Source organism: Chenopodium album, chromosome 22 (genome assembly GCF_948465745.1).
Source record: "Chenopodium album chromosome 22, dcCheAlbu1.1, whole genome shotgun sequence".
In the NCBI taxonomy this organism is placed as follows: domain Eukaryota; kingdom Viridiplantae; phylum Streptophyta; class Magnoliopsida; order Caryophyllales; family Amaranthaceae; genus Chenopodium; species Chenopodium album.
The window spans coordinates 35,494,374-35,511,069 of NC_137855.1; the positions used below are offsets into that span (position 1 = coordinate 35,494,374).

At 34.3% G+C, this 16,696-nt stretch overlaps 1 protein-coding gene across 1 annotated transcript; it reads left to right on the forward strand.

The window, feature by feature from the left end:
• The first annotated feature begins 8,900 nt into the window (after positions 1-8,900).
• Positions 8,901-13,455, forward strand: LOC145605496 (ABC transporter G family member 9-like). The gene is made up of 4 exons (XM_081661559.1): positions 8,901-9,029; positions 11,204-12,008; positions 12,138-12,463; positions 12,698-13,455. Exons 1-4 carry the CDS (start codon positions 8,901-8,903, stop codon positions 13,364-13,366), a joined length of 1,929 nt encoding a protein of 642 aa, XP_081517685.1. The 3' UTR covers positions 13,367-13,455.
• The last annotated feature ends 3,241 nt before the right edge of the window (positions 13,456-16,696 follow it).

The following is a 16,696-nucleotide window of genomic DNA, read 5'->3' on the forward strand; positions in this document are numbered from 1 at the left end:
CTCAAGAACTTTGTCACGAGTGAAGTGACAGTCGATTTCGATGTGCTTAGTACGTTCATGGAACACGGGGTTCTTAGCAATATAGATAGCTGATTGGTTATCACAATAGAGAGTAACGGGCTTGAGATTTAGCATACCCAGCTCTTCAAGTAGCCTAACCAACCAAGTGACTTCTGAGGCTGCTGCTGCCATAGCACGATACTCAGCCTCAGAGGAAGATTTTGAAACCAAACTCTGTTTCTTTGACTTCCAAGCAATGGGAGAACCCCCAAGCAACAAAACAAAACCAGTAACAGACCTCCTTGAGTCTACACAACCACCCCAATCTGAGTCTGTAAAAGCTTGCAAAACCAAATCATTCGACCCTTTTAGCAATATACCCTGACCCTCAGTGTTAGCCACATAACTGATAGTGTGAACCAAGGCATCCAAATGGCTAGAACAAGGCTTCTGCATGAACTGACTCAAAGCCTGAACAGCAAAACACAATTCAGGTCTGGTATAAGTCAGGAAGTTCAACTTCCCAACCATTGACCTGTATAACTCAGGATTAGCAATTAAATCCCCATCAGCAGCCTGTAATTTGAGATGTAAGGGTAGAGGTGTGACAGCTCTAGGTTTCAGAGTGAAACCACAATCATGAATGAGCTCTCTAGTGAACTTTTTCTGACTAATAATTATCCCTGCAGCAGAGTAACCCACTTCAATCCCTAAAAAGTAACTCAACCTTCCCAAATCCTTGATACTAAACTGATTGTGTAGAACAGACTTCAAAGTAGCCATAGCATCAGAATCAGTTCCAGTGATGATGATGTCATCAACATAAACTGCAGCAATACAAATTAATTTGCCAGATTTCTTGATAAACATGCTGTAGTCATTTTTGGACTGTAAATAACCCATGCCTTGCATACACTGAACCAATTTCTCAAACCATTGTCTTGAGGCTTGTTTAAGCCCATAAATGGACTTGTTCAGCTTGCAAACCTTGTTCCCTGGGTTTTGCAAACCCTCAGGAACTTTCATAAACACTTCCTCTTTCAAATCTCCATGCAAAAAAGCATTGTTCACATCAAGCTGAAATAAGGGCCAAGATTTACTAGCTGCAATTGCAATTAAGCTCCTAATGGTGTTCATTTTCACAACAGGACTGAATGTCTCCTCATAATCAATCCCATATCTTTGTGTAAAACCCTTGGCAACAAGCCTAGCCTTACACCTTTCCAGCTCCCCATTAGCTTTAAGCTTCACTTTATAAACCCATTTACACCCAATAGCCCTTTTACCTTTAGGTAAGTCCACAAGCTCCCAAGTATTATTGCTGATTAGGGCATTCATCTCTTTATCCATAGCCTCGACCCAAAGAGGATCAAGAACAGCTTGAGAATAATTGAGAGGTTCTTGAATAGCACAAGAATTAGCCAGAAAACATTTGTGATCACTAGGAAAATCCTCAAAAACAACCAAATTTCCACAATGTGATGAGACAGGAGTTGTGCTACAATGATAGATATCAAACTTGGAAGGAAATTTATGTGGTCGTGAAGATTTTCTAGGAGGATCTGGTGGTGGTGAAGGTGGATCAGAAAGAGAAGAAGAAGAAGTAGAATGGGGAGTGTGTAAGTGAAAATCATGGGAAGGAAAAATAGAATCATCAGAAGAGAAAGGAAGAGAGAAATCAGAAGAATCAGAAGGAGTAGTAGAAGCAGGAAGATAGATAGTGGTAGAGAGAAGTATGTTAGGATGATTTTGTTTGTAAAGGAGATGGTAAGGAAAGTGTCTTTCATGGAATTGAACTTTCCTAGTAACCTTGATCTTATGAGAGGAAAGATCATACAATTTATAGCCTTTTTGACTAACAGAATAACCCAGAAATACACAAGGTTCTGCTCTATCATCCAGCTTAGTTCGATCACTACTACAAATGAGCCAAATACCGATGGCCAAAATTCATCGGTAAAAGTATAAAAAACCATCGGTATTCAATTTACCGATGGCTGCCATCGGTATTTGGCCGTCGGTTTACAATTCATCGGTAAAAATGAAAATACCGATGGAAAAGCCATCGGTAAACCAGATACCGATGGTTTTACCGTTGGCCAAAAACCATCGGATTATTTTAAAATACCGATAGCTTAAGCCATCGGGATATTTTTACCGATGGCAAAAACCCATCGGTATTTTAGATTTACCGATGGGAAAAACCATCGGTATTATTTTTAAAAAAATTAAAAAAAAAATAATACACCCCCTGCCCACCCACTGCCCATACCCCCTACCCCTACCGTACATCTCAAACTGCCCACATCACCACCCAAAACCATCTACCGCCACCTCAAACACTAGTTAAAAACCCAGAAAATAACCAAAATCAAGAAAATAAATGAAAATAAACCGCAAATCAACCCACAAAACAAAAAACAACGACAATCAAGAAAATAACCAAAATCAAACAATTAAATTAAAAACAACAAAAAATCAAGAATAATAACCAAAATCAGACAATTAAATGAAAAACAACAAAAATCAAGAATAATAACCAAAATCAAACCACATAATGCAAATCAAGAAAAATAGCTAAAATTAACCCACATACCAAAAACCAAACCAACTAAAAAAGCAAAATCAACCCACAAAATCAAAGTATTAAACAACCCACAAAATCTAATTAAAAAAAAAATAAAATCAACACAAAATCAAACAAAAACGAACATACCTCTAATATTATGGCCAAAATTCATCTACTTAAGGTTTAAATGGTCATATTCGGCCATAAAACTCCAGATCTGGAGTTTTTGTAGACGAATTTGACCAAAAAAAACCATAATGTCGCCGAATTCGCACGAAATTCATCTACAATGACCAATAAAATCCACGAAGACCATGAGAAAAATAAACTAAAGGTAATAAAAGAGGACGAAATCGAGAAAGAGAAGGGAAGAGAAAGATAAAGAAGAAGACAGGAGAGAGAGGACGGAGAGGAGGCGTATGAGAGAGAAGAGGAGAGGAGAGGAGAGAAGATAGAGGAAAGAAGAAAGAGGCGCTGGAGAGAGAAATAGAGAAGAAAGAGAAAAGGGGAAAGAGGGTAGGGTTACTTTCTGATTTTTTAATTTTGTAAAAAAAAATTTTTTTAAAGAACACCGATGGCTTTAAGCCATCGGTAAAATACCGATGGTAAAATACCATCGGTAAATTTTTTTTACCGATGGCTTTTAACCATCGGAAAATAATTTTAATTTTCTTTTAAAAAAATAAGATTTACCGATGGATAAAAGCCATCGGAAAAAATATACCGATGGTCAGGCCATCGGTATTTTGAGAAATACCGATGGATTGAAAAAACCATCGGTAAATTATTTTTTTACCGATGGCTTTTATTGACCATCGGTTTTTCCCATCGGTAATTGAGCTTTTTCTAGTAGTGGATGCACCCTTGAAGTAGAAGCAAAACATAAGCACCCAAAGGTTCTCAAATGAGACAAATCAGGAATGAAACCATGTAGTCTCCTAAAAGGAATGTCATCATTTATAGCAGAAAGTGGCATTCTGTTGATTAAGTAAACTGCACAAAGAACACTATCACCCCAAAATTTATCTGGCAACCTCCCTTGAATATAAAGAGCCCTTGCTGTCTCTAGTATGTGTTTGTGTTTCCTTTCAACAACACCATTTTGTTGAGGGGTGTCACTGCAACTTGTTTGGTGCAGAATACCATGTTTATTCAACAAAATCTTCATACTACCCTCACACAATTCTTGAGCATTGTCAGATCTAAAACCATCTTCAAGACAGAATTAAATTGAGTAGCAACCATAGCAATGAAATCAGACATAATATCAACAGCCTCATTTTTATTTCTTATCAAGTGAACCCAAGTGAATCTTGTGTAATCATCAACAATTGTTAAAAATTGATTACATCCTGTTGGGGTTTTTACAGAATGAGGCCCCCAAACATCAATGTGAATAAGATCAAAGGGTTTCAAAGACTTAATGCTACTCTTAGGAAAGGGTAATCTAGTTTGTTTAGCTTTGGGGCAAACTTGACAAATAGTATCAACTACACTGTCATTACAATCATTCAAACCACAACTAGGTTTAAGTAACTTCAGCTTATTAAAAGGTAAATGTCCCATTCTCAAATGCCATAGTTTTGCATCTTCAGTCACAGCAACACAAGCAAGTCTGCTAGATAGAGAAACACTTTGAACTTTCTGATTCTGCTGATCTGGCACATTATATAAACCTGAATGCATAATACCAAGAGGAATCGAATCCCCTCTCTGTGTGTGAACAAAGCATGTGTCATGAGTAAAAAGAAGTTCACAACTCAAATCCTTACAGAGCTTATGTACTGATATAAGATTGTACTTAAACTCAGGAACATATAACACATTGTGCAGAATAATTCCACTAGGTAATTCTACAGTACCAATGTGTGTGATCAGAACTCTTCTACCATCAGGTATGGTAATGAATTTGTTGTTATTTTCAGCAGACTTATACTCAGAGAAGCAAGTAATATCAGAACATATATGATCTGTAGCCCCACTATCAAGCAACCAACTGACATTTGAACAAGAAAGAAGACAGAAATTACCTGCCATAAGAGCAAGGCTTGAAGACTGATTAGAATCTTCAGATTTCTGACTGTTCATATAGGCTAAGAACTGATTGTACTGGTGAACAGGCACAGTTGTGACAGCAGTCTCATCATCATTTACCATATCAGAATCCAAACAGCTCATAGCAGCCACCTTCTCATCCTTGAAACCTTTGAAATTAGGTGGATAGCCATTGACTTTGAAACACCTGTCTATGCTGTGGCCTGGTATCTTGCAATGTGTGCAATAGAACTTAGATCCTGGTTTAGCAAACCTCTGATCCAAGGTACTCACATTCTGTCTGTTGTAAGTATTAGTGTTCTGAGTGAACTGTTGATTATTTTGCTGATTAGAATGCCAATTATAAGCAGGCCTAGGAAACTTATTAGGTCCTGAGTTATGAAACCTCCTCCTATCTGCAGCAAAAGCCATAGACTCAGAGTTTGAAGCCTTCTGTGAAATCTCTTTATGTTTTTCCTCCTGAGAAAACATCCTGTAAACTTCAGTCACCCTAGGCAAGGATTGCATCATGAGTATGTTTCCACGAATAGTAGAAAACTGATCAGTTAGCTTCATCATGAATTGGATTACCATCTTCTGTTGATGCCTCTCAAGAATTCGCTTAGTTAAATTGCATGTACAATTGTTGCAAGTGCAATAAGGAAGAGGATGAGCCTCATCAATAGAATCCCAAACTGACTTGATTGAGGTGAAAAATTCAGAAACAGAACTAGATCCTTGAGTTATTTCAGCAAGTTTTTGTTCAAGTGCATAAATCTGAGCTAGAGAAGTGAAACCAAATCGATCTTCTAGATCTAACCAAATTTCTCTAGCAGATCTCAAGAACATGACACTACTAGCAATGCTTTCATCAAGATTGAACAAAATCCAAGAACATACCAGATCATTGCATCTCTCCCAGGCTATGAGTTCTGCACTTGAATCATCAGAAGGTCTGGTGTAAGTTCTATTGACAAATCCAGCCTTATTCTTAGCTGATAAGGTGAGCAACATAGACCTCTTCCAGCTTGTGAATCCATCACCATTGAACTTGAATGAAACTAGCTGAGCTGAATTTGCATCTGAAGGATGAATGTAGTAGATGCTTGCCGGATTCTGGTTCAAAGGCAAACTCGAAGAATTCTGAGAAATTTCTGGAGCCATATTTTTGAGGTTTAATCAACAAAAAACGGAGGAAACAAGAGAAATTGATCGACAAAATGATTCAATTCAGCAAACAATCAGAGAAATCAGTAGAAAAACTGCAGAATATCAAGATTCAGACAGCAAAAATGGATTAGAAACAGAGAATCAGCAAGAAATTTCAGAGAAAATGTATGAATTTCTGGAGAAAAAATGCAGAAAATCAACCGAAAACAGATTTGCTAGCTCTGATACCATGATATTTTCAGAGAAATTGAGAAAAGTTTAGAGAGGAAAAATATAGGAGAAATTGAGAGAATTTTTATTATGTGTAATAATGATATTACAAGCTAAATAGAGTATTTATACATCATCAAAAATAATCTAGTAGCTTCTGAAAAAATATTCATAAAAATATCTTGGACAAAATATCCATAACTAACTTTCCTGAAAATCAGGAAGTTTGTTATAACAGAATCTAGGTGCCTGTGCTGCTGCTGCTAGATTCTGCTGACTGTGTAACTTAAGCTGAGCTGGCACTTGAGCTATGTATAGCCTCAATACTATCAATACAAACCAAAAAAACCTTCAAGATATGGCTAGCTATGACGCGCGCATTAGCTGCCCTAGTATTAGGAAAAATATAATTGTGTGCGAACTTGTTAGTTTTTTCTCGATTTATAGTTTCACACAATTACTTTTTTATGATAATTATTAAAAGGCAAAAGCTAACGAACGTCTCAGACTCTTAGGGGTGTTGGATAAGCTAGCTAAAAATAGAAAGATTAAATTAAAATAAACATTAATTAAACCGATCAACGCGTAATTTTGTCAATCTTTCTCAAATTACTACCACTTTAAGTAATACTCCGTATTAAAATATAATTAGAGATATTAATGGTATAAATTAAATGTTGGCTTATTACATTAACAAAGATGGATCCAAGATCAAAAAGAAATACAGGCTTGAAATTAAGAGATGGAAGGAAGTAGTTTATGTTTTAATCACTCCGTATTAGTTAGTACTAAAAAACTAGGGCCAAACATAACCAAGGTCTCATCCTTCCATCATTTTCCAAATAGTTGTCAGATTTCCAATGATAAGCAACAAAATTCAATTTTTATTTTAAAAGCAGAGAAACTGAGACTATCGCAATAAATAATGTTTCGTTCCTTCAAAAATAACGTTTCGTTATACTGTACGACTCTTTTTAGTTTTTTTTTTTTTTTTTTTTTTTTTTTTTTTTTTGGTGTTTAACCCGGTTCATTCTTTAGGCTAATTCGGATTCAGAATCAGTTTGGATGGTTAGGTTTCAATCCCTCTCAATTATTGTTGTAGCGGATTAAACACGGATCCTCTCTATCAAATGTAAAAAATTCCATAAATATTATAAGTACCGAAGTACCCCGTAGTAAGAATGTAAGATGGTACAAACAACATACGATGATACGAGTACTAATCTATCTATACTATTTATTAAAAGGCGTTCCTAATCAAGGATACACGCTACGTGTCACCCCTTTTTTCCACCAAGAGCGTGCCACATCATCCAATTAGAAATGTGAATGCCACGTGTCATTTGAAAAAATGTTTTTGACAAGAATCGAATTTGGGTCTATTGAAAATTGAATAAGAAGTCATACCAACTTTGCTATATAGTAATATTCTTAACTTATTCTTCTTAAATATATTTAATGTAAACCATGAGAGTGGTTTTCTTTGTTCTTTTACACAACAAATTTTTTTTAGACTAAATCCAAAGTAATAATATTTATCACTATTATATACATACAAAAAAAAAATTAAAAGTATAGTTTCATCTACATAAAATATAATATATAAAAACTATAATATATTAGTTTTTTTACGTATCGACCCGTGGCATCGCCCGGGCTAAACACTAGTGTTTTCTGAAATCATGGTAAATTTTAGCAGATAAATAAATATATAATTAAATAAAATTCGTACATTAAATGGGTAATTTATAAGCAAATTGGGCCAACCCAACATATACTTTTATCATTGGTTGTACTCATCTCACAATCTCACCTAATCACTCCCAATATTTGTTTAATGAATTTATCGATAATTAGGTGCTTTCAATCAGCCTTCTGTATTTTCTCATCCCACCATTAATATTGAGATACGTATGGTAATTAAGTTAACGCTAATTGATTAAGTAATTAGCTAATTATTTGAATTTCATACTTGTTTAATTTCTAATTATTATTAACCACTTCACACTATGAAGATGATCTAAAATTTATGTTAAACATATATTATGATATTTCCATAACTACGTATCAGCTTATCCTTATGATTTTGATTCTATTTTTCTATATCCTATATAATTTTATTAAAACCCAAAATTGGTTATGTATACGCTATCAGCTTTCATGGGAAGAGTTCCGAATAAAACGACATTTACGTTAGTGTAAGAAAATTCACACACACTACTTAAAAGCCTTTTTTTTTTTTGTAAGGCACTACTTAAAAGCCTAATCACACCCATAAGTGCAAATAAATTGACCTTATTAACCCAGCCACACCAAACTGTATTCAATATTTTTAGGGAAGTTAGACATTGAGTAAGAAGTTTAAGAACACAAAATTTTGTTTTGTTCTATGCTATTTTTTTTTTTTCTTATTATGATTAAAAAACAAAAAAAAAAAAAAAAAAAAAAAAGCAAAAAAAAAAAAAAAACAAAAACAAAAACAAAAACTTGTTTTTAATTGCTTTTCAACTACAAAATTACAAAACCCTTTTTTCTTAATGATGTTGTTGTGTTGCCGACCCCTCATCTCATGGAATCAAAAGTTACACATATTGATTCAACACTTCTACCAGAATTGATAGGAGATATTTCCGGAGATTTCTAAACAACTCTATTTTTTATAAAAATTACTTTTGAATTTTAATTTTCTTTTAGAAAGAGAAAAAGATAGAAATTAAACGTGAGTGCTTCTTTAAATTTTATCTTTTTACAACACTTATATTCCTCTTCATATATCTTGCATGTAAAGCTAAACAACTTATTTAAATTGTAAAATTCAATAAGTTTGTTATTTTGTTACACATAAATATACCCTAATTTTAATTATTTTATTAGTAATTTACTAATTTAGTTTTAGATCGATCTTAAGAGAACTTTAATGAGCGAAGAAAGAAATATGGATGCGGAAGAAGTGCAAGTGGAGGATTTAGAAGCTCAACAAAAGAAGACGATTGAATCTGATCGAACCAATACTCAAAAAAAGGCTAAGCAGCCCGTTACATTGAAGGTATTTTTTTGTTTATACTCGTATTTCTTTAATCTTTGATGTAATGTTGTTGCATCAAGTATTACTTCACATGTTGTTATACTCCATATTGTCATGAATTCAAGAATTTTATAGACTCGAATCTGAATTAGTCGGAGTGTAATATATTCTTAGTGGATTTTTTTAGAATTTTTGAATGAATTTAAATCTTTGCTGGGTTTAAGATGCATTTTTTTTTTTTATGTTTTTATTTTATTTTATTTAATTTTTTTTTTTTTTTTTTTTTTGAAACCGGGTTTAAGATGCATGTATGTCGAGTTTGAAGTTGAATGTGTATGAGAACAATCAAGAAAAGAAGTGGGAAAAAAATCAACATCATGAACGGGAAAATTCTTAATCCACTTTTTCTTCTTTTTAAATTTCCTAAGATGAATGTGATTTCCTAAGTTTTTTAAATTTTTATTTTGGTGTAGTGAATGTGATTTGATGCATAGTCAAATTTTCTTTATTGATGGTCTACGCACTTTTAGGTTTATTAAAGTGATGACGCATAATTAATATTCATAATCTGTCCTACGGAGTACTGTATAAGATGTGTGTTCAACTGTGGCAATTTTTAATCAAACAAAAAAAAAATGCACTCCATAATTAATACTCTATAAGACTATAAATGATTATTCTTTATTTTTTATTTTTTTAAAAATTTATTTATATTAATAAACAGAAGCCTAGTAATTCTTACTTGATATACATGTATTTGAGTTATTTGACCTAGAGCTAGGTGTAGCCCTAATTTCATTGTTTTTCTTCTCACAACCCTAAGACATACAAAAATTCACATATTCCTATCTCATCAATCAACAACCAATCTATGATACGTGTATACTAACATCAACTATTGAATATAATCGGGAATGCGGATGCCCCACTTTCTCATAGTGAGAAACGAAATTTGTTTCTCACATGACATTTTCATAAATAAACCAACAACTTTATTCAATTGCGGAGCCCACAATAATGAAAAAACTGTTAATTTATTCACGAAAATGCCCCCATGAGAAACAAATTTTGTTTCTCAATATAAGAAATAAGGAATTTTCCAATATAATCCATAGCCACTAAATAGAAGGGTTTTTTTTTTTTTTTTTTTAACATTTTATTCTTCTAGGGTAATAAAGTGCAATTTTTGTCTATTATATATAATTAATAGATTGAGTGAGCACTAGGGTGAGATGAGTAAAAAGTAAACATAAGGTTTCTACTAGAATAAAGCAAAACTTTACATAATATAAGTAAGAATATAATATATTGAATATTTATACGTCATGTCTCATAGGGTACGTATGTAAGCTCATGTAACTATGTATAACTAACATTGTCAGTTTGCACCGAAACTACATGATGTATTTTCCATGTTAAGTGAATTTAATTATAATTACCCGGAAACTAAGTCAATACTTTAAGCAAAACTTTTCTTGTCATTAACAATATAGCTTGTAATTTTCTTGGTGAAATTATCTGAAAATGAGGTTCTACTAACTTGTGAGCAAGGAGAATCTTACTTACAAGAAAAGTAAATGTCATTAATTATGCATTAAGATAAATAGATGACAGAGCTAATTTTTTTTTGACGGAGATGACAGAGCTAATTTAATTAAACATAGTAGTATATACTTTATTTATCTTCTCTAAATTTAAAGAATTTATAACAGATCAAGAGGATCCAAAAAAACTCTTCTTGGACAAATTTTATTATGTCATCATCAAGTGATTTCATATCGAAATTTAGTTCATCTCTTCAGTCATCATGATATATGAATATGATGTTACTTTGTCTAAACAAGAACAAGACATATAATTATGATGCATGCAACTATGTCTTGTTGATGCTCCTTTGCATCTACAACGATTTATACGGCTAAGTAAAGTATATTTAAAGAATTGCATGATTAAAATTTTGATTATTAGCACAGCGTTACATTACTATTCATGGTCACGGAAAGTAACTTTATTTAAAAGCATACTTTAATATTATGTGCTAAATAGAAAATATTACATCCGTTTCATATTATTTGCAACTTTTGATATTATTTATAAGAGATGCAAGTAAAATATTTAAATGTTGCAAATAATAAGAAACGAAAGCAGTACTGTATCACATGAATTGAACAGGATTTTTTTTCCCGTATTTGCAGTTTAAGGATGTGGTGTACAAGGTGAAACTTCAAATACCGAGTAATAAAAAGATTAGGAACACCACAGATTCACCATTGCGAGAGCGAATCATACTAAATGGGATTTCGGGTGTGGTAAAGCCCGGCGAAATGCTAGCAATGCTCGGTCCATCAGGAAGTGGTAAAACAACCCTATTAACGGCCTTAGGTGGTCGACTAGGTGGCAACCTCAAAGGAACCATAACGTACAACGGGAAGCCATTTTCGAACCAAATGAAACGTAACACCGGGTTTGTAACACAAGATGATGTGCTTTATGCTCATTTAACTGTGACAGAAACCCTAGTATACACTGCATTACTAAGACTACCAAACACATTAACCAAAGAACAAAAGATTGGTGTAGCTGAGGATGTTATACTCCAAATGGGCCTAACTAGGTGCAAAAATAGCATTATTGGGGGCCCATTTATGAGGGGTATATCTGGTGGTGAGAGGAAGAGGGTTAGTATTGGCCAAGAGATGTTGATTGACCCGAGCCTTTTGTTCCTCGACGAGCCCACATCGGGTTTGGACTCAACCACGGCCCAACGAATCGTGTCGACGTTGTGGGACCTAGCACAAGGAGGAGGGAGGACAGTTGTGATGACTATACATCAACCTTCAAGTAGGTTGTTCTATATGTTTCATAAGGTCTTACTGTTGTCTGAAGGTAACTCTTTGTATTATGGTAGCGGTTCTGATGTAATGGACTACTTTCAAAGTGTTGGGTACGTGCCTAAAGTTCCGATGAATCCGGCTGATTTTCTCCTAGACCTTGCAAATGGTACGTTATCAATGCTCGACTTATTTATAACACGTACATACGTACATAAAATGTTAAGTAATTTGTTTTCCTAGTGAAACTGTTAGGCAATTAGCCGGACTCTTTAAATTTAACCTTTGTGAACTTCAGGGGTGTCCCCGGATGAGTCAGAAGATCAAATGACGGTGAAAGAAAGGCTAATTGTGGCATCCAAGAACCATATAGCAACCAAATTGAAAGCCGAATTGCAAGAAGAAGATGGTGTGATTGCTGATCATAATAAGAATGAGCCTAATACAAACGTTGGAAAGTGGCCAACTACTTGGTGGCAACAATTCAGCGTACTTCTTCAAAGGGGTATGAAAGAGCGAAAGCACGAATTTTTCGACGTTCTTAAGATTACACAAGTCATTGTTGTAGCTTTCCTAGTAGGACTTTTATGGTGGCAGTCCAAGATCACTCACTTACAAGACCAGGTAACATGATTAATAACTTCGTATATATCTATAATCATGGTTCATTAATTGTTAGAGGACCAACTCTACCAAAAGCTTAAGCAACACGAGTCATTACTCTTGATATATCATATTAATAGACCAACTCAACCAAAAGTTTAAGCTTATGGCTGAGGCCCAGAAATATGTATTAAACTCTATTTGTAACGTATAAATTATTACAGATTGACAGTGATATGAAATTTTATTTTACAGATTGGACTGCTATATTTCTCAACCGGATTTTGGGGTTTCTTCCCATTATTCCAAGCCATCTTCGCATTCCCACCAGAACGTATGGTGCTAGCAAAGGAACGATCATCAGGAATGTACAGACTATCATCTTATTTCGTAGCACGAATGGTTAGTGACCTACCAATGGAGCTCATACTGCCCACAATATACATTGCCATAACTTATTTTATGGGCGGACTCAAGTATAAGGCCACATGTTTCCTCTACTACTTGTTTTCTCTTCTCTTAAGCATCATGGTTTCGCAAGGCCTAGGCCTTGCGTTAGGTGCACTAGTCATGGACCTTAAGGCCGCGACAACTTTAGGGTCAGTGCTCATGCTCACATTTCTCCTAGCAGGCGGTTTCTATGTTCAACACATCCCTCCCTTTATTAAATGGATTAGGTACTTATCGATTATGAACTACAATTACAAGCTTTTGCTCGGGTCGCAGTATAAGCCAGGGGAGACTTACCCCTGTGGTGAAGGTAACTTGTGCTTGGTAGAAGATTTTCCGGCTGTTAAATCAGTAGGACTCAGAGGACAGCTTGTTTCGGCGGTTGTTTTGATTTTAATGTTTGTTGTGTATAGGGTGATTGCTTATGTTGCACTTATGCGTATTGGTGTAACACGAAAGATTAAGAAAGCCTAAATAATGTATGCTTAACATTCTATTAGAGATTTTGGTAGTATTTTGATCCTTACCCTTTAGCAATAATGTTTGCAAGATTTTACACAATGTATAATAGTAGCTCTTACTGAAAAACAAACATTATGTTATATTGTTGTTGATATCTAGAATGGTTTTCTGAAGAACAATAGTCTGACCTTTTTGTACATCGTAGTTTTATCCCAAGAGAATTGGGCTTTATAGTTGCATTGATTGGGCTTTGATTCAATGCAAGCTCCCCAATTTCTATCATCGATAGGATAGCTAGCCCATGTCAGTCACCCTTTTTTTTTTCTTTTTTTTTTTTATTTTATTATTTTTTTTAAAATTTTTTTTTTATCTTAATAGCACTAAAGGTATTCAAAAGCAGGGAATAGGGATGGCAATGAGTAGGACTGGGTTAGATCTAGTAATATCTGGACATAGACTCGGTATTTTTAATCCATACACATACCTTATCAGGGTCCTTAAGGTCTAAAATTTTAAGACCCTTACCCGGACCTTATGAGTTTAGCAGGGTTTGGGTAGGTTCCAGAATCCAATTTGGGTCCTTTGCCAAACTTTTTTTTCCCAACATTTTAATTGTCTATTTTTTAATTTACAATTGTATATATGTATTACTAAAGAAACAAATAATAAACTAATACATAAGAACATCATCGATTAATTTCACATATCGTAAAACAATTAAATATAAAATAAATTAGAATAATAAATGAACAAGTTACCGTAATTCATAAGCACATTACAATTTAAATTCTCGTAAAATTAAGTGCACAATTACAAAGTTAATTAACATCCATTATGTAGTCATTTTTTGTATCATAATCAATTTAATCAACAACATCCTACAATAAGATCCTTAGGGTTTTTAAAATTTGATTTTGAAACTCTTTCTAGGTTAATACATAGTGCGGGCCTACGTACGGGCCTTGATAGGGTATGGATCTTCAGGGTCCGTAGGTAGGGTCTAGGTTTGATATACCCGAACCTTATTACCTACTCGATCCCACCTAAACCCATACCCCACTATACCCTTAGGGTCTCAAAAAAAACCCATGCCCGTATTTTAAGGTATGGTACGACAGGGTCTAGGTAGGTAATAGACCCATTGACATCCCTATTCATAGCCGGATATTTGATCTAATAACAACTTGAAATAGTCATGACCTAACCCAAAATCATTGGGAATTTAGTATAGGTGCTCATAATCAATACCCGACTTGAAAACAACTTTAAAAAGCTATCCATGACCGAACTCAGATACTTAGGGCCTGTTCACATTTACTGAACTGAGCTGAACCGAACTGATTGGAGCTGAACTGAACTGAGCTAAAATGAATATTTTATGAGAGAGGGAAATTAGGAGCTGAACTGAACTGATTGGAGCTGAACTGAACTGAAATTAAGTAAATATGAACAGGCCTTAAATTTAATTGGCTGAGTTGTAGAATATTAGATATTTTGCTCAAGTTAGTTACTTCCTCCGTTTATTTAGATGCATCTTTTTTCTATAATTAGAAGTTTCAATTCAGATGTATCACTTTCCTCTTTAGTAAATAAATTCTCTCTATTTGTCTCATATTACATAAGTCCTCTTTATTTTTTGTATCTCTATCTATTTAAAAATTGTTTAGAAGTTCATAAATTCAAAAGTGATATATCTTAAATAACGAATTAAGTATTTAAAGATCATTCATGTACTCGTATATTTTTACCTTCAATCAGGTTTACCTTTTTTTTTTTTTTTTGAAGCAATCAATCAGGTTTACCTAGAGTAAAGTACACCCTAAAAACTTTTTTTTAAAAAAATTAAACAATAATTATGAAACGAGCAACAAATTATTCTTGATATGACCTTCTAAATCAAGTGGTAGGTTGAGATGCTTTTCCTAATTCCCCGCGTTTGAAATAGTATGCTACAACTCTAAATTTAACGGTTGATCCTATGACAGTTTGATAAATGGGTTGTTACCAACTTGCCACTATTGCCGAAAATAATTATTCCATTGTCATATTAAACATGTTTAGTTGGCATCTACTCTACAGGGAACAAAAGAACAAGCTGTTACAAACATTTATTTTGAGATCCATTAAATTAATGAGACATAATTATTAGAATCACACACTTAGGGTCTGTTCACATTTACTTAATTTCAGTTCAGTTCAGTTCAGTTCAGTTCCAATCAGTTCAGTTCAATTCAGTTCCAATCAGTTCAGTTCAGTTCAGCTCTTAATTTCTCTCTCACATAAAATATTCATTTCAGCTCAATTCAGTTCAGTTCAGTTCAGTTCAGTTCCAATCAGTTCAGTTCAGTTCCAATCAGTTCAGTTCAGTTCAGCTCAATTCAGTAAATATGAACAGGCCCTTAAACATGACAAAAAAACTCACCAATTTCTTATAAATTTAGCCTTTTACAAAAAATGTACTCCCTCGTTTCAAAAAGAAAGACTCATTTGGTCAAAATTTTATCCCAAAAAAAATGACCCATTTGCATTAAAACACCTACCAATTTGCTACAATATTTGTGCAAAATTAGCTTCCTCATATAAAAATTTGATTTTCCATGTTATTTTATTACTTTCTCTCTCTATTTTTTACAAACCCCATGTAAATTTATCTTTCTAATATACTTTGACTTCTTTTTACTTAACTTCCTTAATACCCGCGTAATCAACCTAAATGGGTCGTTCTTTTTGGGACGGAGGGAGTAATACGGAAAGATAATTGTTCAAGAAAGATAAGTTATTAAAACAATGACGAAATCAAGGTATAAATTTAAGAATTAAATATTGTATGTAGCACATATTTGGTAGTCAAGCAAGTCATATATAGCCATATAGGTGGCCACAAATATATACAAGAAAAGATAAAGGAAATTTTCACATTTGCTACCAGCGAAAGGGCCCTAAATCACATTTGCTACCGGTTTAATTTTTTATTTTATATTACTACCACCTAAATCACCGTTTTTTAAAAATCACTACCACTTAACACTTTCCGTTACAATTTCCGTTATTGACATCAACCACCCTCACTGCCACCCCTCCCTCCTCGAACACCATCACTACCTCCTCGTTTGCCACCTTCGACCACCTCACTACCCCCTGTCGGCGCCGGTGACAAGCCCACCACCTTCCTTTATCCCTTCCTCGCTGCCCCCACCCCCACCCTTAAACACCAGCCCCCACACCACCCTTCCCCCACCCAAAACAGCCAAAACAGCCACCCCCAACCCTTAAACATCAACCCCGACATCACCCCAACCGGAATCGAGCCGAAAACGGCCGATTTCCCCTTTTCCCCAACCT